The sequence below is a fragment of the Balearica regulorum genome, chromosome 2 (assembly GCF_011004875.1).
Source record: "Balearica regulorum gibbericeps isolate bBalReg1 chromosome 2, bBalReg1.pri, whole genome shotgun sequence".
Lineage (NCBI taxonomy): Eukaryota > Metazoa > Chordata > Aves > Gruiformes > Gruidae > Balearica > Balearica regulorum.
This window is the reverse complement of record NC_046185.1, coordinates 105,676,820-105,704,064: the sequence shown is the minus strand read 5'-3', so window position 1 is coordinate 105,704,064 and position 27,245 is coordinate 105,676,820. Positions and strand designations below refer to the sequence as shown.

The window sequence follows — 27,245 nt, the reverse complement described above, 5'->3', positions numbered from 1 at the left end:
ATAAATATTGTTAAAATATCTCAAATTTTAATCATATATATATATATAAATATTTGCATATATTTACTGTATTCTAACTAGTGCTTCAAATTCCAAGATACAACTGATGTTTTTAGTTAAGTGATGCAGAGGTTTTTAGCATCATGGTTCAGTTGGTAGATTGCTTTGTTGTTATACTCAGTATAACCAATGAAAACTACCAGCAGTAGAAATTGTTAGTCTTTCAATACCTAGAAGACACAAATGCTTATTTGTATGAGAAAATATCTGTTCTGTTGCGTGATGTATGAATTGCTACTTCTAATACTTCACAGATTAACAGTGTGTCAAATGCAGTCATACAGAATGTAAACTAAAAGGTGTAGTAGGGAAGAATTAAAAAACTGACCACAAAGCAACCAGAACAAACAAAACAACAAAACCCCTCACCCACTTTGTTATCATGGACACTTTCATTTCATTCCTAGATGAAAAATGGTAGATTTTCTCTCTGTAGTGTAATCTTCCTTCAGTCTCAGTAATAGATCTCTCCTGTATAGTGTTGTTTGGTGCCTGTATAGAGGGTGTGATATTAAGAGATAAGTAAGTCGGATTCAACTTCTAATTTTACAGGGAGTATGTATGATTATGGGTTATGTTAATAGGACTTATTAATGGCTCTTTTGGGGAATATCTACGTGATACATTTTTCTTTTGCTTAGGTTAAAACTGGCGTGAAAGTCTATCTGTTAAACTGAGATGGCTGCAAAAACTGGTCAGGTTATCAGGCTGTATCCCTTCAGGGAGTAGAAGCAGAATAGAAGATAAATGTTCGACATGGAACAGTCCCTATTAAAATCTTCTTGAGAAAGAAAATCATAGTTATTATTTGTGGATCTGATGGGTGAGGGTAAGGGGAGTGATATTACTTTGGGAGAAGTAATATGCTGCTGAAGAACAGAGACAAAAAGATTTTTTTGACAGTTACCTCACAAGGAGAGCTCATGAGAAAGACTGCAATGCACCGTCAGCCCTATAATTTCCACTGGATGTAGGACTATTTTTGTTTTAAAATATCAGTTGTAAATCAGAGGTCGTGTCAGTTTTCACCCATGTAATTGCCTGAGGATATTTGAGACACAATACGAAACATGAAGGGAATAAATGTCATGGAAATAAGCATGAACAGAATCTCCAGATTTTGATAAATTTCTCCCTTAAGAAAAGTTGAGTTGACTTAAGACGAATCTGTTGGCAGGTTTCACATTTGTTTCCTTGCTGGTGTCTGGTTCTCTTTCTTACTAAGGCCCAAGTTTGCTTTTGATGATGAAGCAGTGGCATTGGGGTGTTGTTTGGAAGTTGATGCTGAGACAACTTAGTTCAAAACACAAACTTTTAGTCTGAAAGGAAAATCAAGTTAAAAGCTGGATTCTAATCAAAGCTAATACAAGAAGCATCAGGGGATCATTTTTATTTTAAAATGGTATTGCTGCATTAGTGAGAATCTATGATTTCTTTTTCTTCAAAGTAAATGCACAAACCAAATCAAGCTGATGCTTAATAAATAGTAAATGAATTCTGAATTATAAACTAATGCAAAGCCAATATCTATAAACTCACATTTTTAGAAGTAACATGTTTGAAACTTATGGGGAAGGAATCTTGCAAGCTGTGAGTGCAGGCAATCTGTCACTAGAGCAGGGATGCATTGTAGCAAGAATGTTGAATCCATGTTCTTTCCTTTACGCTGCTGCCGGTTCTTATTTGGCTGAAATCCAGTGTAGCAGGAAAATGTATAGATTTTCATCTGGTTTAAAGACTGTTTTTTTGGTTGTGGGGGTGTTTTTGCCATTAGGGATTGTCACATCTGCCATGGGAAAAAGTAGCTTGTACATCTTTCAGTGCTTGTCTTCCATCTTTTCAAGTTGTTCCTACCCCATGTTTAATTAAAACACAGGCATTAGAATTTGAATTAAGAATGAATGTGCAGCTGTATAAATGTTGTCATAGAAGCATAATATGTTTTTTCTCCTATATTTTTAGAGAGTGTGGTTTCCCCTTTTTCCATCTGCTGGAAATACTATGTAGCTGTGCATCCAAGCTTGGGCATATGCAATAATTTGAACACTGGCTTATACTAACCTGATTACTGTGTTTCTTGACCCTGTTAAATAGCAGGTCTGAAAAGACATAAAGCATTTAATTTTTCTTTGTCTGTAGCCTTTTCTCTGGTGTTTATTTTGAAAAAACATGCAAACATTGGAAAAAAAAAATAATTATGCTATCACAGTGTAGATAGCAGCCCAAATCAGTCTTAAGACTTACTAGCAAAACTGAGATGAACTACAAGAAATTTGCTTGCTTTTAAAAGAAAACATCAGTTTGGGGGGGTGGGAGGAAAGAACCTTTTTGTAGTTTACCCAAGATGTCCGTAAATTAGCATAAAGTTAATTACCTTTTTAAAAAAAAAAAAAAAAAAGCAGTGGCATTGGATGGGACACTCAGGACTGTAATAAAAGCACCTCTTCCTGACTTCTACCCACTTGTTTTCCATAGTCATTTAAAAATCCTATCAGGTAGCACAACAGCCAGAAGGCATGTGATGTGGATAACTTGAGATGATTGTGTCTAGTAGTTTCTCCATTTGCTTGTCCATATGTCAGTGTCACACTATTAAAAGGAAAGGTTAATGCTTTGTTTTGTGAATCTCCTTTTTCTGCCCCAGGGTATACCTGTATTACTTGTAGAACAGACTTCTGCAATCTAGTTTCTAGCAGTCACAAGGATCTAAAGGATGCATATGTAAATACTTTTGCTATTGCTGTTAATTTTGTAAAGTTTGCCAAGATACGTGATAATTGCTGCATGTCTGCTTAGAGGCAGCACTTACAATGAATCAATTATAATACATTTTGCTTAAAACAGCAGAATAAAGAGAAATTGGTTGGTTGGGAAATCCTGTAGTGCCTGCTGTGACATGGTGTTTATTGTTGAAAAGTGATGTTGTCCAAAAAGATTGAAATGTCAGTGTTGAAGCTACAGTAAAAGTTATTTTAATGCTTACTGATTTTTTTCTCTATTTTTTTTTTTTCTTCCTCCCCTTCCCTAAGGTTTGGAGAAGCAGTTAATCAAAATCTAGTCGTTGGTACACTGGCCTGGCCTTCTCCATGGGTTATTGTGATTGGTTCATTCTTTTCAACATGTGGTGCTGGTCTCCAGAGTCTCACTGGTGCACCCCGTCTATTGCAGGCCATTGCAAGAGATGGCATTGTACCATTTATTCAAGTGAGATTTTTTTTTCTTTACTGTACTTCAAATATGGCTTATTTTTGACAAAAAAATGAGGCATTATTTCTGCTATTCCTGTGGAATTGTGAGGAAAAGATTTGGAGCTCAGCTCTTAATTGTGTGCAATAATACATCAAGCTAGTGTAGGACAAAGTTTGAACTTCGATATTTCTGTGCAATGCAATTAAATTATTTTTGTTCTTACACATAAAAGTTATTGGTTCAAAACTGAGAATATTAGTCCTCTATAAATGGAAATAAATGAACTAAGAAGCAACTAACAACTGAACTTCTTGACTCTAGGTTGTGTATTTGTGAACAGACTTGACAATCTCACTATGATACTTCTCATATCATAGTGATACAATTCTAATTTTTATTCATTTTTGTAAGCTAAATGAAGTCAACAAAGAAGTAACAATAGAATTCTGTCCCATGACTCCAAACATTAAGATTGTTCTGACATCTCTGTGCATGTTTTAAAAATAAATAAATCACATTTTTCTCGAAGTAAGGGAGTTGGCAAAAAGATAAGAGGACTCTTGCTGGAAGATACTTAACACAATTGCTGGGCTGCATCTGCAACTAGACAACTAGACCTGAGTTAAAAATAAATAACATTGCAAAAGATTGTGATTTCTGTAGTGAATTTTGGAGTTTGAAAGCTTACCTGAAATTGCCAGGAATAGCCAACAGTTGCACAACATAACGATAACCTACCAAGAACAGGTTCAAGTATGAAAAAACAGGATTATGTCTGAGTAACTATGAATGTTTGGAAACAGAGTTAGGGGACAGTTGTCAAATTTAGCACATAAAGAAATTGCAGATAGTACAGGACTGAATTTAGAATAGGCTGTTATGTATGGAGAGACTCCTGACGATGATTTGGAGCACTTGTTTGTTTTTATATATCTCTTTGGGAAGTTTTTACAATTATTGATACCTAAGTTATGTGACCAAACTTATAATAGAGTGGTTTGGGTTGGAAGGGACCTCAAAGATCATCTAGTTCCAGCCCCCCTACCATGGGCAGGGACACCCTCCACTAGACCAGGTTGCCCAAAGCCTCATCCAGCCTGGCCTTAAACACTTCCAGGGATGGGACCTCCACAGTCTCTCTGGGCAACCTGTTGCAGTGCCTCACCACCCTCACAGGGAAGAATTTCTTCCTAACATCTAATCTGAATCTACCCTCCTTCAGCTTAAGGCCATTACCCCTTGTCCTATCACTAAATTCCGTGATAAACAGTCCCTCACCATCTTTCCTGTAGTCCCGCTTTAGGTACTGGAAGGCTGCAATTAGGTCTGCCCTGGAGCCTTCTCTTCTCCAGGCTGAACAATCCCAAGTCTCTTAGCCTGTCGTCATAGGAGAGGTGCTCCAGCCCTCTGATCATCTTCGTGGCCCTCTTCTGGACCTGCTCCAACAGGTCCATGTCTTTCTTGTACTGGGGACCCCAGAGCTGGATGCAGTAAGTTTGAGTACTTTACCCATGCTTACCTCTGGAGTCTTGATCAGATGTGTGCTCTAGGTCACTGTCCTACATCTGAGGTCAGCATAGTATGTTAAAAATGGACTATTACTCTTGGTGCATAACTTAAGACTCTGTTCAGAGATATCTATAATCTATCTTCAGTGAGGGCTAGGTATAGAACAGCAACAGCTTGGTTTGGTTTCTGAGTTCGGGGAAAGCCTACAATGAGTCAACACATCATGTGCCTTGAGGAGCTTGACTTCCTAAGCTAGGTTGTGCCTAGGACTATTATGAATGATGGGTTAGCTGGAGAATTTGAGTGGAGTGTGTGGGGCGGAACATCTGAGGAGGAGGCAGATGTACAGATTATGTGGGAATGGGAAAATAAGAAAGGATTTGAGTGAAGAGGGGGAAGGACTGTACAGGGGATGGTTTAGAGGAGATGGTTGGAAAAGCTCGGAAGCAAAGCAAAATGGAAGAGGTAGTGATAGTGGCTTTAGGGGGGTGGGTTGTCTTTGTGTGCTGTGGGGTTTTTTTAATTTTTTTTTTTTTTAATTTTCTTTAAAGGCAGATCATTCTGCTGTTGCCAACTTTTTTTCTTTCAGAGTCTTTAATCACTTGGTTCCAGTCTGCTGCTTCCCTGGTCTGTCTGCTAGTGCCTAGTCTCCATAGGGCTATATCCTTGAAATTTCTCTTATGTCCTACTCTTCTCTTGGGCTGGAGGGGAGAATGGTCACTGGAAATATACACTTGTATTGCTACTGGGAGCAGGAGCCAGAAGGGTTAACGAATCAAGAAGCAAACAAGTTAAAAAGACATCAGCTGCTGCTTCTGCAGCCCCTCTGGTGCCTGAATGTTCTGCCAGTAGCACTTGCAGCAGTGCTTCTGCTAGGAGGAAATGCAACTGCTATGTCTTGGATTCTACTGGCTTGAGCTGCTGTGCATCTGCAGTGTTGGCAACTTGTTCATTGAGAAAGTTATATCATCATTCCCTTGGTTTAGCAGTATCTTTTCTACCAGGGGTGGAGAAAGATGATGAGGATGTGCCAGAATATCAAATATGCTGCTGCTTTATTTTACAGTTGAGGGCAGTGGCATGTTGCCTGACTTGCAAGACCTTTATCTATAACTGGAAGTAAATGCACTAAGTATGCTGGGGTGGGGGACAGAAGATAGTTTGACTTGTGAGTGTGAAGGGGTTGTAATACATTAAATTGTAAATGTGGAGTTGTATTGAGGGAGACAAATAAAAAATTTCACTTTTGTCTGAAGTAAAAATTTGGTACTTGGTGAGAGGGTGACAGTACAATTCCATCTTATCAGGGTTACATTTGAAAGGCGTGAAGAATCAGAAGGAGAAAAATTATGTGCTTTGGGAAGTGAGGGAAAGGGAAGGAAAGGGAATCCAGGAGAAGCAGGATGTCTGAAGAGGGCTTTGAGACTTGAAAAGTGCTTGCAGTTTTGCAGTAATACAGCTACTACATGGACAATCGAGGTAATGAATGCAAGAAGATTAATATAGGGGCAAGAGTATGACATATTTAAGACAAAAAAAACCCAAAAGACTTGAAACATGAGCAGAAAAAATGACATTTTAATGTAAGGAAAGGAGATTGCTGGATGACAGGAAACTAAGGGAAGAAGGCAGCGTGGAGAATGAGTGAGGCGAAGAACCTAGACATTTGGAAAGGAGGCAGTTATGGGAAATGGGAGTGAGGGTTTAGTTCTTTATAACTGTATGGAGGAATATGAGGGAGACTAAATACAGCTGGAACTTCAGGTGAGGCATTTTGCCATCTATCACCAGTACAGCTGGATAGAATTCTCCCCAGGGAAATTACCACTTGCAAAATGATTTTTCGTAGGCCTCTGTGCAGGATCATAGGCTTGCTGAAGTCCTCTTTAAAGATCAATATCTATGTTCCTAAGTAGTGAGTTGATGCCTGTTTTGTGTGTTATAAAAAATACTGCCCTCAACTATATTAGTTTTTAATAGACTAAGCATAAAGCTCTGATGTATGTGGATTTTAAATTACTTAAGATTATTTCTACTTTAATGTTATGTAGTCATTGCGTATTTTAGTAAACATTTTTCATGTTGGAAATGGGTGTTTTTGCAATTTTGTTTGTGGCTCTTTGTAGTATAGATTGCTTCATTTTCCTTTGTAACTAATGACTACTAGAGTTAGCTCACAATCTGTGCCATATTTCATAACTGTATGATGAACAGCTTTTTTACTTGAATTGAACTAGGTATTTGGTCATGGAAAAGCAAATGGAGAACCAACTTGGGCTCTGCTCCTCACTGCTGGTATTTGTGAAATAGGAATTTTGATAGCCTCATTGGATAGTGTAGCACCAATTCTTTCAATGTAAGTATGAATGTGGTGTTTTGTGTTCTTCAGTTAAATAGTATTTTATTTTTAAATTAACTAGGTAATGATTTTTTCTTTTTGAAATAATACATGCTGGACTTTGTCTTCTAACTAGTTATATTCCTATTTGATCCTGTAGGTAACATGAAACAACAAAATGTTTTGGCTGGAACTAATTTCTAGGCACAAAAAACTTTTTCCATGACAAAGTTCTTCAATGCTAGTAAAATTTAAAAACTTCGATTTTAAAATAAAAATTCTTGCTATTTTAGCTCAAGTGCATCTAATAGAGACAGAGAAAACATTAAATTGTTTTAGGGAATGAACCAAATTTATTTTACTGACTTTTATCTTGGAAGTTTATCCCATGTTCTGTGGTTGACCCTGGTACGCAGCTCAGCCCCACACATCTGCTCACTCACTCCCACTCCAGTGCGATGGGGGAGAGAATCAGGAAGGTAGAAGTGAGAAAACTCGTGGGTTAGATAAAGACAGTTTAATAGGGAAAGCAGAAGCTCCATACGCAAGCAAAGCAAAATAAAGAATCCATTCGCTATTGAGGGGCAGGTGTTCAGCCATTTCCAGGAAAGCAGTACTTCACCATGTGTAACTGTCACTTGGGAAAACAAACAACAGTAAGTCCAAATGTACCCCCTTCTTTCTCCTTTCGCTGAGCCTCTTACTGATGAACATGATGTCATACAGTATTGAATATCCCTGTGGTCAACTGTGTATCCTCTCTAAGACTATTTGCTGGCAGAGCAGCAAGAAAAACAGAGAATGCCTTGATGCTGGGTGTAAGCTGCTCAGCAACAGCTAAAACATCCCTGTGAGAGGGTGCCACAACTTGTCAAGAGCACAGACTACTATCCCCTGTTACTCTTTCGTGGGGGCATGAATGACACTGCAAGCTGGAACCTGGGCAGAATCAAGGAAGACTATAAAAGCCCTGGGGGTGCAGGTGAAAAACACTGGTGCCCAAGTTCTCTCTTCCTCCATTCTAATAGTTGGAGGAATGGGGCAGCCAGAAATAGATGTATAAGGCATAGCAACTGGCTGCATAGCTGGTGCCATCATGAGGATTTTGGCTTTTATGACAATGGGACATTTTTTGATGTCTACAACCTGTTAAGAGAGGGATGGGATCCACCTGTCTAGAAAAGGCAAGGGAATCTTTGGCAGCAGGCTGGCCAACTTGGTGAGGTGGGCTTTAAACTGAAGGACTTCAGGGGATGGAGTCCAAAGTGGCAACACTCATGCCATCACATCCAACTGGGGAATAAGCCAGGTCAACCAGAGCAGCAACAAATGTTCCTTAGCTGCCTCCCAAGACAGAACCAGAAAGCCAACCACCTCAAGGGTGTGCGTGGCTGTGGTGGATCCTCTTGCACCCCTCCAGGGAAACCTGCATTCTCTATTACCTCTCTGGTAACAGGCCACCTGATGAGGAAGAGGAAGTCCATAAGGCCTTCTACAGATAGCTGGAAGTAGCCTCACGATTGTGGACCCTGGTTCTCATGGGGGACTTCAGCCGCCCTGATATTTGCTGGAAAGGCCACACAGCCAGGCATGCACAGTCCAGGAGGTTCCTGCAGAGCATTGATGATAACTTTTTGACACAGGTGGTGGAGGAGCCAACTAGGAGGGGGGTGCTGTGCTGCTGGACCTTGTATTAACAAACAAAGAAAGATTGGTTGGGGATGTGAAGATGGAGAGCAGCCCTGGCTGTGGTGACCATGAGATGGTGGAGTTCAGGACCCTGCAGGGATTGGGCAGGGCAATAAGTGGGATTACAGCCCTAGACTTCAGGAGAGTTAACTTTGGCCTCATCAAAGACCCGCTTGGGAGAATCCCATGGGGTTTAGGGCTCTAGAAGATAGGGAGGTCCAAGAGAGCTGGTCAATATTGAAGCAGCATTTCCTCCAAACTCAAGATCGATGCATCCCTATGAGTAAGAAATCAAGCAAAGGAGGCTGGAGACCTGCATGGATGAGCAAGGAGCACCTGTAAAGACTCAAATGGAAGAAGGAAGTTTACAGTATGTGGAAAAAGGGACTGGCCACTTGGGAGGAATATAGGAATGTAGCCAGAGTAGGTAGGGATGCAACGAGGAAGGCTAAGGGCCACTTGGAATTAAACCTGGCAAGGGATGTCAAGGACAACAAGAAGGGCTTTTCCAAGTACATCAGCAGCAAAAGAAAGACTATGGAAAATGTGGGCCCACTGCTGAATGAGGTGGGTGCCGTGGTGACGGAGGATACAGAGAAGGCGGAGTTACTGAGTGTCACCTTTGCTTCAGTCTGTACTGCTAAGGCTGGCCCTCAGGAATCACAGACCCTGGAGGTAGGAGAGAAAATCTGGAGAAAGGAAGACCTTCCCTTGGTTGAGGAGGATAGGGTTAGAGAACATTGAGACAAACGTGATGTCCACAATTCCATGGGCCCTGATGGGATGCACCCATGAGTGCTCAGGGACCTGGCAGATGTTATAGTGAAGCCACTCTCCATCATCTTTGAAAGGTTATGGAGAACAGGAGAGGCGCCTGAGGACTGGAGGAAAGCCGATGTCACTCCAGTCTCAAAAAGGGCAAGAAGAAGGACCCAGGAAACTACAGACCAGTCATCCTCACCACCATCCCTGGAAAGGTGGTGGAACGGCTCATTCTGAGAGTCGTCTCTAAGCATGTGGAGGAAAAGGAGGTTATTGGGAGTGGTCAACATGGATTCACCAAGGGGAGATGATGCCTGACTATTCAATAACCTTCTAGGATGGCGTGACTGGCTGGGTGGATGTGGGGAGAGCAGTAGATGTTGTCTACCCTGACTTTAGTAAGGCTATTGACATGTCTCCCATAACACCCTCATAGGCAAGCTTCAGTTCATCAATTATCTGGACAGAGTGTACCCTCAGCAAGTTTGTTTATGATACTAAACTGGGAGGAGTGTCCGATACACCAGAAGGGTGTGCTGCCATTCAGCAGGACCTGGACAGGCTAGAGTGTTGGGCAGAGAGGAACCAAATGAAATTCAACAAGCGCAATTGTAGGGTCCTGCACCTAGGGAGGAATAAACCCCATGCACTGATGCAGGTTAGGGATTGACCTGCTGAGCAGGTTGAGGGAGGTTATCCTCCCCCTCTCCTCTGCCCTGGTGAGGCCACATCTGGAGTTCTGTGTCCAGTGCTGGGCTCCCCAGTTCAAGAAAGACAAGGAACCACTGGAGAGAGTCCAGCGGAGGGTTATGAAGATGTGTTTAGGGGGCTGGAGCATCTCTTGTATGAGGAAAGGCTGAGAGAGCTGGGTCCGTTTAGCCTGGAGAAGAGTAGACTGAGAGGAGATCTCATCAATGCTTATAAATATCTAAAGGGTGGGTGTCAAGAGGATGGGGCCAGAGTCTTTTTTAAGTGGGGTGACCAGTGACAGGACATGGGGCAGTGGGCACAAACTGGAACAGGAAGTTCAGTCTCAAGATGAGGAAAAACTCCTTCACTCTGAGGTTGGCAGAGCACTGGCACAGGCTGCCCAGAGAGGTTGTGGAGTCTCCTTCTCTGGAGGTATTCAAAACCTGCCTGGACGTAATCCCATGCCAACCTGCTGTAGGTGATCCGCTTGGCAGGATGTTGGACTAGATCATCTCCAGAGGTCCCTTCCAACCCCTGCCATTCTGTGTTATCAACACTGTTTGGGTTACAAATCCAGAACATGGCACCATGTGAGCAATTATGAAGAAAATTAACTCCATCCCAGTCAAAACCAGTACATCATGATTGCCATTTGTTTGCTATGTTTTCTCTGAAATCTTTGTTTGAGGCTCTATATTATGCTAATACCATGTTTTTGAGGCCTAATATTCTACAAGTATTAATTTTATCTTAATCTGTCTTGTGTTATACTGACCACTGTGAATACAGTGTACAGGTTCCTACCCTTTTTTGGATTGTGTTCAGCCTTTTAATGCAAATCTGTCTAGTTAATTTCCTGTTGGAAAATGCTCTTTTTCTTTTTCTTTTTAACAGGTTTTTCCTTATGTGCTATATGTTTGTAAATCTGGCTTGTGCAGTTCAGACGCTTTTACGGACTCCCAACTGGAGACCTCGTTTCAAGTATTACCATTGGTAGGGAATATTCCTTCATTCAGAGAGTTAAAAGTAATTAAGCAGCCCTGAATTGTTTATTTTCTTGCAATAATAAAACAATCTTCTTTCTGACTTTAAGTTAAAGATGATTCATACACAGGAATGCTCTAACTCAACATTTGTTTTATATGTTTGGAATAGGGCTAGTAATACTTGTGATCATGAAAACGTGGTTAACGTGGTTTGGGAATGGGATACAGGATGATATTTAATATTGCCTATAACCAAGACATCTGAGTATGTAAGAATGAAGGTGGAAAAAAAATAATTTGTCTTTCATATATAGGCAGAGCCTGGTGTGCATAAAACGTCATTCAAAATCCCTGGTTTACCTCTGAAACACTCTGAGAGCAATGGGGAGCACAGAAAGCCATTGATATGCTGCTGGTGCACTTGAGACAGCTCCCAGATATGCCTGAAGTACACCAAAAGGCATTCTGAAGGTCATGATGCATAGCAGAACTTACTGGTACACCACTATGGGTGTCTTAGGGTTAGCATTAGGTTTGGGCAACGATGCCTCTGTGTCTTGCCTGCTTTGTTTGAGGTGCTTCTATTGCTTTATGTGGAGCCAGGGACTCTCCCAAGTGTCTTTCACTGAAACCTGAGTGCCTCCACATGTCTTTTGGTGCATTTTGGGAACGTCCAGAGTGCATGTCAGGTCTCTGCCTGCTTTTAGTTGCCTTCCAATTGCCTTTCCCCTCAAGAGCAGCACTGAGGAGAAAACCAGCTGGGCTCTGCCCTGCCCTCCCCCTCCCCCCCCCCCCATGCTCTTGACTACTGCCCCACCACCACCCCTGCCCAGAGCTCTGCAGTCACTTTTGATACTGTTCAGTCTTTGCCTGGTAGTATCATTTGTGACCCTATGGAATAAGAGCTTTAGCATTCAAACATTTCAAACGAAGACTGGGAAACTTCTTGATTTTTTTTTTTTAATGAATGTTAAAAAAATACGTACATTTATTTAATTAACAGCAATTCTATTGAGAAATTTTAGTGCTGAAATGCCTTGATGACTAGAGCCTTTATATGTAAGATGTTGCTTATTAATTTTCCTTTTAAAGAACTGAGTGAGTCATGGTTTTAGCCCTGAAAAAATCTTTTTGAATATGTTTAGTAGGCACTTGCCAGCTTGGCACCTAATTCTCCAAATGCATCAGTGCCTGACTCCCAGTCTATAACTGCAAACACCTAGTAGTATTTGTAACATCAAGAAGGAAAATGGGGGATCGCTGTCTTTTTGTTTTGTTTTTTGTTCCACCTCCCCTGAATAATCTGATTGTGGAAGACATCTAGGAGGAGGTACAAAGTAGCTTAAAAGCTAAGGCAGGTGGGGAAGATGGAGGGTAGCAAGATGGTACAGGATGGGCCACGGTGAGGAAGAAAAAGCAAAGGGTTCCGACACAGCAGTAGCAAGAGTTTGTAACCATTTGGCACCAATTCTTTTTTTTCCCCCGAGAGATTCGTGAGCCAACTGACTCACTGTGTGACTACATAATCACTTCTAGCCAAAGCAGGTGTCGGAATGCTTGGCCAGAATTGGGATGGGATTTTATTTTTTTTTCAGCGAAAGTAGACGGTTAGGTTGGCTAAAATCAAGCATGAAGGAGCAGCTGTTGGTTCTTTTAGACAAACTACTAAAGGTACCAAACAGAAGTTGAGTCTGCCGACACTCTTTGTCAATACAGTGAAAGCTAGCTCTAATTTGGAAATCAGGTGAAAAGAAATCTGGGGTGTCGTATGTGACTACAGGTATTCACCAAACTGTCCAGTTCTGAGCTGACTTACATCTATCTTAAATAATAGCGTGGGCAAACCAGGCGTATAAACTTTAATCTGGAAATGCTTCTGTAACTTTTTCAACTCACAGTCATTCTTTCTTTATAGCCTTTGAGAGCTTGTTTTCTGTAGTCTCTTCTACTGCCTTGTGTTTTCACCTAAGAGACAGGCCACAATGGAAGTGGAGAATATAATTGATGAGTCAAATTCAATAAAAACTAATCACCTATTTTTGCAGCAAGTAACATGCTGTTTAGTATTGGTTTAGACTATTTGTTAAGCTTAGATTCAAATCAGTGGTAAGTAAGTGACAGCAATGTGTTTTGAAACTGGCCTTACTTGCATGTACTGATAAAATTTCAGAACTGACAAATGCAGTAAGTCCCTTGTTACATGTAGTTCAATTGTATTATTCATGTCACACAAAGTTTCAGATTGTAATTTTTTATAAACTAAAATTGGAACAGTGTGTTTCTATTTATATAGTAGCTATAAAATTGCCTTGGAAGAAGAAAGGCCTTTCTGGAAGTTAACTGAAATAAGAAATTGACTTTGTAGAACATTTGCATGCCTATTTAAAAAACGGAAAAAAAATGGTTTCTTTTAGGACTCTCTCATTCCTGGGGATGAGTTTATGTCTTGCCTTGATGTTCATTTGCTCTTGGTACTATGCTTTGATTGCCATGGTAATCGCAGGATGTATATACAAATACATAGAATATAGAGGGTAAGACCATATATCTTATTTATTTTATATTTAATATCTTTAACATTCAGCAAAAAGCACTTTTATATAACATAGATGCAACTGAAGTAGTAGAATTAAGAGTATTCCTTGAAACAAGGTAAGATCCCGACTCTCTTAAGCATCATAAGTTTTCAGATTCTAATTTCTCTGGAAGCTCTGTTCCAAACTTCTCAACAGCCAGAGCTAATCAAAATAACAACCAGTGAGGCTGGGAATTTTTCATTTGAGTAGAGATTACGGTGTAAAGTTTTGGTACTTCAGGAACATTACCTTTTACTATCAAGCAGCAACTATTACAAAACTGTTACCTTACTATTAACTTTGGGCTAAAGCCCTAAAACTCACAGTCTTGTATGGGCTTAGCACTTTTTAGAATGAATCATACTGAACAATCCAGAGCACCCACTGAAAGTTATCTGTTTTCTAAAGGCTTAGATAATCTTTAAATTGTAACCTACTTTGCGCTGTATTCATTTGACAAGGGATGCATACAGAGCCACACCTGTAAGAAATGCTGTGCAAGTAAGAGGCTTAAAGAGCATGCTGAGTTCATTAAACAAACAAAACCACACAAACCCCAGCTAAACACCATATCATAAAACCAGAGGTGACTATCATCAGTAATGTGTGTGCTTTCCCTTTCTAAGGTAAGGTACCCAATGCCTATTCTAGTGAAGAAAAATAGTAAGATCTTGGAGCAGGAAATTGAAGCGAGGACAGTTGTTTTGATGAGTGATTAAGCACAGGTCTCAAGTGGATCCATCTTATGGGTTCTCCATCTTTTAATACCTCCATTTCCAGATTAGGTGCTTTCCAGGATTGTACCAGCTCCACTTACTGGGTTAATTATAAGGAAATTAATTTGCTTATTTTAGCCAGGATGTCCGATCAGATGATAACAGTTCTGCTTGTGTGCGTAGATGTAGATATGCACATATATAAAATTATGTGTACATCCCTATTAATATACAGACTCTACAAATGATGGCATATAGCCAGCACATCTACTTTGTAAAAAGAGATTCTTTTTTGCAGAAACTTAACTTCTTTTCTCCCTGCTTTTACAAATGCAGGGGCTGATTTGGCAGTGGGGAGAAACTCACCCTGAAATGTTTTAAAAACTGCTGTCTGGAGAAAACCTGAGTATTTATTTTAATTTTTCAATAACTAAGTAAAAGAAAATTAAATGATTGTGCTGTCTGTCAGGGTACGTTTTAATTGGCACATTGTTCCTTAATCGCTTTTGAATTCATTTTTGGCTAATTTCATCTAAATTTCGAAAGCAGGCTAGAGGTAACAAAGTTCAGTGAGAATTCATGAATGGAAATAAGAGGGAGAAAGGGCAAGGGAGATGGACCGCTTGCCATAGTATGGCAACCTGGCATGTAGTATAGCTTTGTATTGGGAGAAAGAGGAGTGGAAAATGTAGGGAGATTGATGGTTGTCAGGAGGGCAGATGAAGCTTTAGGCTCATCTGGGGGAGGAGCTGGGAAGGAAAGGAAGTGGAGAAAGCTGTAGTGGTGGTGTTGGGGGGACAATACAGCACATTAATCCATACAATGTCAACTTTCACTTATTCATTCTGCTGCTTTAAAACAATTCCTTTTAAGTAGCCCTCATTTACTCATTCTAGTGCTTAAAAGCAACTTAAGTAGCTCTCATAATTACAAAAAAGCTTTTGAACTATGAATAAAACAGTCCATAAAAAGTATTATTAAATACTTAATAAATAGTTCTTTTGAAGGGACCTGAGACTGATTCATCTTGGTTAGTCATCATTCTTGATTTAAATCTGCGAGATGAGTGGGTTTTTTCATGCATTCATGCAAAAAAGTGTTCATTTTTTATGCCCATTATCCCTCACATGAGAAAATATACTTAATTTGTATAAATAAACTGGACCCTGTTAATTTAATCTCTTCTACACCCTGAAGAGCGGAAAAGAATGGGTGATGGAATCCGAGGTCTGTCTCTGAATGCAGCTCGCTATGCTTTGCTTCGTGTGGAAGATGGGCCTCCTCACACCAAGAACTGGAGGTAAGTCAAATCCTACACTTCCAAGGTCACGTAATTCTTGAAATATGTAAATCTATTGGGAAAACTGCTGGTAAAGCTAATGGCCAAAGTGAAATTCACCATTAAAATAATCTTCTGAGTATGGCAATGATGTCATTGCAATAGTATTATTTTACTGCAATAGTATTATTTTACTGCAATAGTACATGACTTACAGTCAACACGTAATCAGCTTTGCTGGGAATATGGGCAAACTAACTCGAACTTAAATCCATGTGGTGTTGACATAGTTTTCCAAAGTGCAGAAGAATTTGAATGTTTGATTATTTATAGATTTTCCAGATTCAAAGGAACAGTTCTCAGTGAGTTCCACTGTCTCTATAAAAGAAATGCTGCAAGTCCATAAGTTTTTTTTTTTTTTACTTCTGTATATGTTCCCTCTGAAATAGATTGTATAAATCTACAGATGATCCATAACTGTTTTAATTCATTTTTTGTGGCAATTTTTTTTATAGAGCTTCATGTAATAGTAACACTTTCTAAATTGCCTAGATATCATTAAAACAAAATCTCACATTTGCTGTCTAGTTGTGTCTAATGGGTTTAGATGTCCACTACTATTTTTGCAATATTTTCTTTTTACTTGGTAAACTGTCAATTTTGTCAAAGCCAACACAAAAAATACTTAGCATTTAAAAACAAAAGGACGTTTGCACATTGACACTTGTGATGAATGTAATGCAAATCAGAACTTTGATCAGTGGAACACACAAAAAAGAAATTGTCACTAAATGTGCTAGTTTAATTGTAGTCACTGCTCTGTGATAGCATCACTGGGTGCATGCACATGCAATGTCCTGTTGCCCTTCAATTTAATGGCATTATTTTACTATTTGTCATGGCACTGATGCACGTAAGCGTGGAATACATGAACCACTACCTTTTTCTGTGTCTGAACTTGGCATCTCAGAGGCTCCAGTGTAACATAGTGTTGACTGAGAGCATTCCTGTTAAATGTCTGACATTGCTTCAGTTTCAGATGAGTTACCCTTCTCTTGTGTCAGTGTAATTGCTAGAATTGGAACTTCTTGTTACGTCCTCAACTGTGCTGGTTTTGAGACAGGAAGTAGTCTCCAACTCTTTGTCGTTCTTGTGAATTTGTAGTAATAACAGGAAAATTATAAAATGTTGTTTTGGGAAAAATAAGCAGATTGGATATTGATTAAAGGAAACTGTTTAAGTATGCAGTTGAAACAGAACTTGGGTGCTGTCAGTATGGTTAAGGGTATGACGGTCCTTTTGGAAGGACCTATGCAGATAGAGGAATGGGTTGACAAAAACCTAATGAAAATCCAAAAGGACAAGTGCAAAGTCCAGTACCTAAGACAGGCTTGTCCAGTGCAATGGTACAAGGCTGGGAAGCTGCTCTGGTGAAAGGGACCTCTGGACCTTCTAGAATATTTCATCTAGAATATTGTGGACCTTCTAGAATATTTTATCCAGTTTTAGGCACCTTCATATAGGAAAGACATCACTAAGCTGGAGTGAGTCAGCAGAGGACCACAGAGATGTCAGTTGGGGCACAGGAGCATATCTCCTGTGGGAGAAGCTGAAGGAGCTTGGAGGACACCTTGAGGGGAGCCTAAAAGCTGATATAACTAACTAGTAAACATCCAATACCTAAATGAAGGTTACTGAGAAGATTGACGTCAGGACTCCCTACAGCAGGATATGGTAGGAGAATGATGAGAACGTGGTAAAATGGAGAGGGGGGAAAAAAAAAAGAGGTGATGACAATTAAGCATTGAAGAGGTTACCCAGAGGTGATAATATGTCTTTCTCTGGAGGGTTTCAAAATCCAGCTGGATGGAGCTGTAAACAATCTGATGTGCATTCAATGTTTAACCATTTCAAGCAGCAGATTGCACTAGATGACCTTAGAAGAGTGATAAGGGTAATTCAGTAAACCTATTCTTCAAGGTAGCTTTTTAGAATGATGGTATGGTGGCTCATGTAGGTATTCTGTACCTGAAGTGTTGTTGCTATTGCAAATTATGACTTCCTTGCTTGATAATTGAATGTTTTCCATTGAATTAAGCACTTAATCTGTATTTTATTAATTGTTAATATTATTTTTTCAATTCTCTTTTGCTTTTCTATATGTATATGCGTGTAACTTTTGTTTTGACAGACCTCAACTTTTGGTCTTGTTAAACTTGGATAGTGAGCAGTTGGTGAAACATCCTAGATTGCTTTCTTTCACCTCTCAGTTGAAGGCTGGTAAAGGACTGACTATTGTGGGTTCTGTGCTTCAGGGAATCTACTTGGATAAATGTACAGAAACTCAGAAAGCTGAAGAGGTATGTAAAGGACAGCTTACAAACACTTGTAACTTCCATTAGTATTTAAATGTTGAATCTGGACAACTCAGATCTTGAATTAGAACAGACTGTAGTGAAGTATTGAATAAAACATCAATTTTTACTATCAGCACAATCAATGATTCTATATAAAGAATAGGTTGGGGTGATTGAGAGCCCTGGGCTCTCAATCAAATTAAATTATTGAAAAAGCTAAATGATAGATTTTTAACAAATTACCTTATAGAGAAAACAGATTTATTTAACAAAAAACTTAACATTTATCTAACAAATGCAGATGTGTTTAGCATAATTTCATCCTCTGGATATATACATGATATTATTTTACTATATTATCCTGGAAATACATAGCACAGGTAGGGTTAGGGATAGTCTTTGCCGAACCCCTGCTTTGATGCTTAACTGTAAACAGCATCCTTCTTGAGATCCTTTACTCTTTCTTTATTCTTTTTTTTTTCCCCCTTTCCTATTTATCCCATATGTCTAGAGGAGGTAGGATGAGGTAAGAAAAAATAGTAAGTTGTCATGTAATTTAAGATGACATCTAACTGTGCTTACAAACACAAATGAATTTAACTTGCATGTTTTTTGGTTTTTGTATTTTTTTTTCCCCTTGACAACTTGTCAGTATTTGACTGTGCTACCCGATTGAAAATACATAGACATTTTTGTGGGAAGCCCTTGAAAGTACCTGAACTTGATTTTAAATTGTCCCCTGAAGGAAAAAGGGAAGTTAATAGACTGAGCTTCTGAAGATCCATTGGTCATACAGCTTGGATTTTAAATGCAAAGCACATTTCCCTTTTGGATTGGTCTTAAACAACTTGTGTACTTCTTTTGTTTAATCCAGTATTGGGGTAACTTGGTATAAATAATTATATTTGCTTACCTATGCAAACTCTCCTACTCCTAGCTTTATAGAGTGGCGAAACGTTTTTAGAAAATACCATGTTTCATGTATTTTATTAAATACTATTGAAAAAATCTATTGCCTTTAGAAAACTACTATATAGTCTACTCCAAAAGTAGGATTTGATTGCCATTATATCTTCCAAAAAATTTTTAATATCTTCAGTGTTATTGAAAAGAGCATCAGTTGAAATGTCTACTGTTTTGATCCAAGTCATCCACAAAGCTGTGTAAAAATGCCTGTGATTTATTCAGACCTGGTTTCGCTAAAATAGATGAGCAATTTGTGATGTTGAAATGAACTTAACAAAGCTAACTGTCCTTTTTTTCCCAGCTTTCTTTTTTCTCCTTCTTGGTATTCAGACTTGTTCCTAGTGGTTTTTAAAATAACAAAGTATGAATCCAGATGGCTCCAAGAGAGCAATTAGCTTGAAAACGTGGTGGAAAAAGTCCAGCAATGATACCTTGTGAAAGTAATTGTTATTAAGCTGCTATTATCGACATGTGTGAGTAGAAAACATGACCAAGAATACAATCAGGCCTCTGAAATAAAACAAAGAAAACCTTTAAACAGAAACTGTTTACCCATGACGATTTGAAATGTTACCTATAGTTGGCTTAACTTGAAGTCAACTACATTTTTGAGAGATGGAACAGGAATGAATTTAAGGGAGACCTAATCCCTGGGTTCTCTAGAAAGTCAGACGGTGTTAAGATTGAAGAAACTATTGCTTTTAAAATGGAAAACAAAGATGAATTGTAAAGTTTGAGCATCTGGAGGCCTCATTTTGGAAAATGTAAACTAGAAAATGTTTCTAAAAGATTTGTAGGAAATTAAGATTTCTCCTTTCTTTTAAAAGGAAAAAAGCATCTCTTTAAACTGATATGCCTTCGCAGATATTGTTTGCACAGACAGACTTGTTAGCTTTGCTACCAAATCCTCTGAAGACTTTTTTCTCTACTAAACAGAATTTCTGATGTGGAGCCACACTGAGCCAGTGCCAGGCATTCTGTGATCAAATCTGTTCCTGATGATTTTTGATAGGAATTTTGGTGCTTCCAAAATTCCAAATTTTGATGTGCTAGTTCTTCCTTCTGAAACCATGCTGATCTCCCACACAAGTCATTGATAATGATGAGATTTTTATAAAGTCATGCCATCAAAACATAGAAAATGCTGAAGCTGATGTTCACTAGTCAACCTTGATACCATTTGAATGAAAGGGAGCCATGTTGAAATTAAAAGGGTATGGGAGATTTCATCTGGTCAGTTTATCTTGTCATTATCAGTTATCTCCTGTACATCTATTTTTCCATGTTGGGAGCCGATAAATAAAGAATCAGTGTCTTAATGTCAAAGTTGTATGAGGAGCTTTGGCAGCCTCTTCTTCTAATGTCCTTGGCATCATGTTTTCCAAACCTTTCCAGTTCCAAAAGAAAGGACTTCTCATTTCAAATACACGGTGCTTTGTCAGTCAGGCAGTTTTGACTTTACCTGAAACAGTGTTACTTTATTTATCTTTCTCAATATGGTTTTACTCATGTCTTGTTCATTCTTCTTTGGAAATAAAAGGCTGAATAATTAAAGTGATGAAAACACTGCCTTTTGAGGAGGTGTGTGTTTTGGGTTTTAGTTGTTACAGAATCATGCTCACTCTTTTGGAATTAGCAGTTTCTTGATGTTGGTTGTACACTGTAGCTAATGTTTTGCTCTCATTTAGTGCTGTTACTCCTCATGGTGTTTATTACCAGTGTTGATGACTATTTCCCCATGTGTAATCTTCCTTTTGCAGAACGTTAAGGCCTTAATGGGAGTAGAAAAGACTAAAGGGTTTTGCCAGATTGTGGTGTCTCCTAATTTCAGAGATGGAATATCCTATTTGATTTCAGTCAGCTGGTTCTAGGAGGGATGAAGCACAACACAGTCCTGATGGCATGGCCGCAGTCATGGAAGCAGACAGAAAATCGTTTCTCATGGAAAAATTTTGTTGGTAGGTGTTTATTGACTTTCTCCTATGCATTTGTAATACAACTATGTAACTAATGTATTTGCTGTGTGGTGGAAATGTGATGCTGAAAGTCCAGTGGACAGTTGAATATTTCCCCACATCTGATTTCATGTGGAGTGGGTTTTCTCAGCCCTCAGTCTCTTCAACCATGGCTTCTCTTGCTCTTCTCCTAAGCAGGTTATTCACTAAACCCAGGTTGCTCCTCTTTTGCCCTGGCAGAATCTGGGAGGATTTAAGCTTTTGAATTTAAAACAAAAGCTGTGAATGATAACTAGAAGTTCTTGATCGAATGTCTTGTTTTCCCTTGCAGACACTGTACGAGAAACAACAGCAGCACAGCAAGCACTGTTGGTGGCTAAAAACATTGACTTATTTCCAACAAATCAAGAACGTTTTACTGAAGGAAACATAGATGTGTGGTGGATTGTTCATGATGGTGGTATGCTGATGTTACTGCCTTTTCTCCTTCGACAGCACAAGGCAAGGACAACAGAAAATGGTTGGGATTTAATTTTCTAGCAATGAATAGTTCTAAGGGTTTCTAATGAGATACTCTCACCTTGACAGCGTTGTGCATGGTCATAGCAATCACTGTGTTACAAATTGTTATAATGTATCTTTTTGATAGGTTTGGAGAAAATGTAAAATGCGTATCTTCACTGTTGCTCAAATGGATGATAATAGCATTCAAATGAAGAAGGATCTTCAGATGTTCTTATATCATCTTAGACTGAATGCTGAAGTGGAAGTTGTTGAAATGGTATGTTACTGTGTTTTGGTTTTTTTTTTTAGGTGCAATTGAGACTAAACTTGGGAAAATGGATTTAGCATTTTTGAAACTAAGAGATGTTAGCCCAAATATAAAAAGGGAAAGATTGCAGTCCCACCAAGAACAAGAAGTTTTTAAAGCAATGTTATCTTACCATGTCACAATGCTAGCATATGTGGTAGTGAGTTTAATAGTTTTGTCAGGTAGAGTTGACCCATTTTGATGTGTTAATGCCTATTTTATTTATGAGGACTAGCCCATAGAGATATTTCATTCAGGAAGGAAACAGCTTGGATTTTTAGCAGACAGTGAAATGGAAGGCTGATTGTGCTTAATTTAATAATCCATGACATCGAGTATGAGAAAGGATGAACCGTGTCCTGGGCTGCATCAAAAGAGGTGCAACCTGCAGGTTGAGGGAGGTGATCCCGCCCCTCTACTCCACTCTTGTGAGACCCCACCTGGAGTACTGCATCCAGCTCTGGGGGCCCCAGTACAGGAGAGACATGGACCTGTTGGACCAGGTCCAGAAGAGGGCCACGAAGCGGATGGGAGGGCTGGAGCACCTCTCCTATGAGGACAGGCTGAGAGAGTTGGGGTTGTTCAGCCTGGAGAAAAGAACGCTCCAGGGAGATCTAATTGTGGCTTACCAGTACCTGAAGGGGGCCTACAGGAAAGATGGTGAGGGACTGTTTATGAGGGAGTGTAGTGACAGGACAAGGGGTAATGGGTTTAAGCTGAAGGAGGGTCGATTTAGATTAGATGTTAGGAAGAAATTCTTCCCTGTGAGGGTGGTGAGGCACTGGAACAGGTTGCCCAGAGAGACTGTGGAGGCCCCCTCCCTGGAAGTGTTTAAGGCCAGGCTGGATGAGGCTTTGGGCAATGTGGTCTAGTGGAGGGTGTCCCTGCCCATGGTAGGGGGGCTGGAACTAGAAGATCTTTGAGGTCCCTTCCAACCCAAACCATTCTATGATTCTATGTTCATCTCTCCAACTGCTGCATGAATCTCTCTGGAATAAGGAATCCCTAAGCCCCCAAGAGAGCATGTCACTTGTTTTTGGTATTGCCAACACCTTTGGCACTGAGCAGCAAGACAATATAGCAACAGATTCACAAGTCTATTAGTGACAGAATGAATTTTGTAACTTTTTTTCCTTTTTTAAATACTGGTTGTAAACTCCTAAAGAGAAAGGACTAAAGCTGTAGTCTTTCTAGACCCGCTCTTTTTGGCAATTAAGGAAAAACTTCATTTCCTGCACTCAGAGGTGACTAGCATAATGTCCAAAGTAAGACAAATACCAAAACAAATAAACAACCTTTCAAACTCATTCTGAAGTGGGATGAAGAAGATGGGTCAACTGGTTCAAAACTTCTACCAACCTATCAAAAATATTCATCATGCTAATCAGCCATAAAGCAAATTTTAAGAATTGTTTAAATTACTTATGAAAAAAGTGACTTATGAAAAATTTGGTTAGGATTTTGAACTAGGAAGTAAGATAAATCCATTTATTTTTGTTTTGAGTACTGAATATTTTGTTTTGTTTAGAGTACTGAATATAAAAGACTAAAATGCCATTAAAAGGCCCAGCCTTAGTTGGATTTTGAGCAGAAAATAGTATAGGAAGCACAACTTACTCTTCTTATGTAGGTCATAATTAATTCTGAGAATCTTCCAAAAGATAAGAGACACATTACAAGTCAGTGACAGCACAGATGAATGCTATAGGTTTTTACATTGTATTTTAGCTTTGAGCTGATGTGAGAATATATGCCAGACTGTCTTCATAAATGCTTCTATTTGTGAATGTTTCTCACTGGTGAAAGGACAATGTGTTATTTTGTGGCTCTAGACAGTTTTTAAGGAAACAAGTGTGCACACATGTTCAGGAGGCAGCAATGCAGACCCAGTTTAAATAAGTGCTTTTAACCCTTTCTCATTTCTGTGGCTTAGTTGGAACAGAACAATGGAAAGTCCTTCCCAAGTACCTCAAATTTAGATAAAAATCACATTGGTAGTGGTATAGTTGGATAGTTCAGTGTACAAGATTGCTGTTTGAAGATGAAGTTTTAAGAATGAGGACAGAAATAATTGACCATTATATGCTTGGCAATACTCTAATGCCATAAATAACATCCAAGACTGAATGAATGCAGGAATGAATGTGGTACGCTGTCTAAACGTTGTTGAGTAGTACTTTTCTTCTGATGTTGTAATACCAATCTCTTTTGCAGTTTGAAAATGATATTTCTGCATTCACATATGAGAAGACACTTATGATGGAACAGCGATCTCAGATGCTAAAACAGATGCAGCTATCAAAGAACGAAAGGGAAAGAGAGGTAGGGACTTCGGCTTGGTTCTGTGAAAAACCCAAAAGCAGTATTTCTTGGCCGTGGCTTCTAATCAGTTTCTAACTAGTCAAAAGCTTTTACAACTGCATTCTATGTTAGTTTCTCTACAGCAGGTTTGACTTGAAAGGTTCAAATAATGGGAGGGGTTCTTGTGAAGAGTAGTGCAAGTATTTACTAGCAAAACATTTGAGCATCAGTGTGGAATATATCCAGAGCACTTCCAAACTTGACAAATATCCGTAGCCAAGGTTCATGATTATTCAACTGCACTGATTAGCTTTGTTTGTGACTTGGTCTTGTTCCATTCACACTGAATTTTTTTTGGTTTCTGCATTATTTTGAATGTTTTATCTATCAACTAATTGTTGTTTCTGGATCCAAAACTAGACTGACTAACCTATAATCCTATGATATTCAGACAGGAATGCTACATTTGCGGCTCCCCTGCCTTTATTAGTCTCTGGTGGTATTTTGCACATTGTAGTTCCAAGCTTCATGCAGCTGTATTTTTCAGGAATATTTGTTACTTTTAAATATTTTTTTCTTTTGGCTTAGGCTTGTGCTTCTACCCCCTCATTTATTCTGTTAACTATCCCATTATTATCAACACTTTTTAGTGATGTAAAAGGTATTAAACGCTTTTGCTCTGCTTTCACTTACAGTGATTTCCCTCCCATGCCAAGTAAGAGATGTCTATTGTGTTTAACTGCTCATTCATAAAATAACTAGAACTTCTTTCTTGTGACTTTTTTTTGGCTACTGATAATTGTATCTCATTTTATGCCTAAGCCTTTTTGGTGTTAATACTACAAGTTGGTACAGTTGCCTTTTTTTTTTTTTTTTTTTTTAATATCTCTCCTTATTTATTCTCTTTTCCATTTTGCAGGACTTTTTAGGGTCCCTAAAGATGCTTTATATTGCTACAACAATGTATTGCTGTAAATCCTCTTTCTTCTCATTTGTCACAGTAGTTTTCTTTTGATCTGAGCTTGCCTAACATCTTTTCACTAAAAAAAAATAATCTCTCTTGAATTATTGAACACTAGTATTTTTCCAGTGGAGTCTGAGTGATTAATATATCTACAGTAGGCTTTTAAGACTTTAACTTCCTTATGAATGCTTTACAAGTAGCCCAAGGACGTATGGCTTTGTAGTCCGTAGCGTATAAATTGTTGTGGAGACAAAAGAATTTCTTCTTAGCTCCGAGTTGGTTGGAATCTGCACTGCTTTAGAGTGTTGTTTGCTTGGAAGTTTTCACTTCTTTCTCCCCCCCATTTTTTTTTAATTACTGAATTTTTTATGAATGTAACTGTCACCATTATAGCTTCTGCTTTTTCCTTCATACCAGGCAAGGTAAAATCTGGGATGTTCAAAATACCATTGAATTTATTTAATGTTCTGAAGTAAAATCCTTGATAATTCCAAGAACATCTAGTACTAATTGCCTGTCTTGTCCAAGAATAAAATCCGTATCCATCTGTTGTTTCTGATTAGGATATCTTAATCTACTTTATTTTGCATTTTCATCAGAAAATGTTGTTTAATTATGCTTTTACTTCCTCTGGAGCTACAAGCTGAGTATATGGACTTGTTGTGCCAGGCCTTTTCTTTAATCTGATCATCTTCTCTTAAATGAACTGAGCTATTCCCTCTAGTTTTATGATGACCTCCAAAACATTTCTCATTGGTATCACTAGTTCAAAATAATATTGTTTTGTTTTCATTGTCTGTCTCCAGACATTCAAATGTAATCCAGATATTCCAGCTTTGAATGGTGCTTGTAGTTTTGTTTCCTGTTACCACCAAGATTAGTATTTTAACCTCATTTTTGTGCTTGTACCTCTTCAAATGAGGTTCAAACCTTCGCAAGGAGGAGAATTTGGTTTGGTACAGTGGTTTTTTGCTGTCTCCTTCATAGGCACGCTCTTATCCCTGAGGAATCACTCTCACCCTCCCCTCTCCTCTCACTTTTTAAAACGGAGCTTCTTTTGATCTTGCCCTGTTGTTTTCTTGTGGAACTGGGACTCATTAGATTTTTGTTTCATTTTTTGAGAAACTTGGATGATTTGTTTCTGTTCAAGTGTAAATATAACACATTCCTGCAAAGCATAAGATCTGTAGACTTTGGTGCAACTGCCAAACATTTATTTACTTGACTTTGACAATAGCACTGCAAAGAAGAAAGAAAATGTAGAGCCTCGTTCACTTCCTTGCTGCCCTTCCTGGTAGCTGTTGGCTTCCTTCTCTGGCTAGTCCTGAGTAATGACAGTTGAGCCAGGCAGTGATACTGTTGGAGCTATGAGAAAACAGTCATCCATCCCATCAATACTTTGTGTCTGGTTGCACAGCACCAAGTGCTGTTGCGCAGATTGCTGCTGCTAGGTAAGATTGACAGAAATGTGGGTGCATGTAGGTGAGGAGCATGATTATAGTTTGTGAGTACTGGGAAATAAATCAGTGTTAGAGTCAGAAAGCAGCTTTCTCATCTGCTTAATTTTTTCATACTTTTGATTGTAGCTTAATAAAATCAATTAGTCTGAATCATCACATATGTGAAGGGATGTGACCCTCCAAACAAGTTAATATTTGAGGTTCCTATATAGACTAAAGGATTCCAATTCATTTCATGTTTTCACAAATCTCTGTAAAGCTGCTTCATAACTAATTGCTAAATGTTTCAAAAAGAGCCCCATAGTGTATATAAACAAATGTTATGTTTGTGAAAACAAACCAAGTTTATAATGAGCTATGATACCAAATCTCATCTACTTAAATTTCTATTTTGAATAATATGATCATCTGCTTCTTTCTGTAGACTGGGTTTTTTTTTTGTCATTGGTAACCTTTTTGTCCCAGATTCAGAGAATCACTGATGAGTCTCGAGGCTCAGTCAGAAGAAAAAGCTGCTCCAGTGCACAGTCCATTGGCCAAGATACGCAGGCACTGCTGATTAGTGATTATCAAGAGGAGGAGGTAGCTGGACATAGTACTGGCTAGATATGTTTTCCCATTGCAACACTTGAAGTGC

General features: G+C 38.9%; 1 protein-coding gene across 1 annotated transcript in view; it reads left to right on the top strand.

The window, feature by feature from the left end:
- Positions 1-27,239, top strand: part of SLC12A7 (solute carrier family 12 member 7) — a 74,550-nt gene extending 47,311 nt beyond the window's left edge. The window contains 14 exon segments of the mRNA XM_075747036.1: positions 525-582; positions 3,090-3,264; positions 6,996-7,114; positions 11,132-11,230; positions 13,638-13,758; positions 15,065-15,071; positions 15,713-15,815; positions 17,986-18,154; positions 20,878-20,982; positions 20,985-21,075; positions 21,404-21,573; positions 21,722-21,853; positions 24,098-24,205; positions 27,074-27,239. Coding sequence (XP_075603151.1) covers positions 525-582; positions 3,090-3,264; positions 6,996-7,114; positions 11,132-11,230; positions 13,638-13,758; positions 15,065-15,071; positions 15,713-15,815; positions 17,986-18,154; positions 20,878-20,982; positions 20,985-21,075; positions 21,404-21,573; positions 21,722-21,853; positions 24,098-24,205; positions 27,074-27,214 — 1,598 coding nt within the window. The 3' untranslated portion in view covers positions 27,215-27,239.
- The last annotated feature ends 6 nt before the right edge of the window (positions 27,240-27,245 follow it).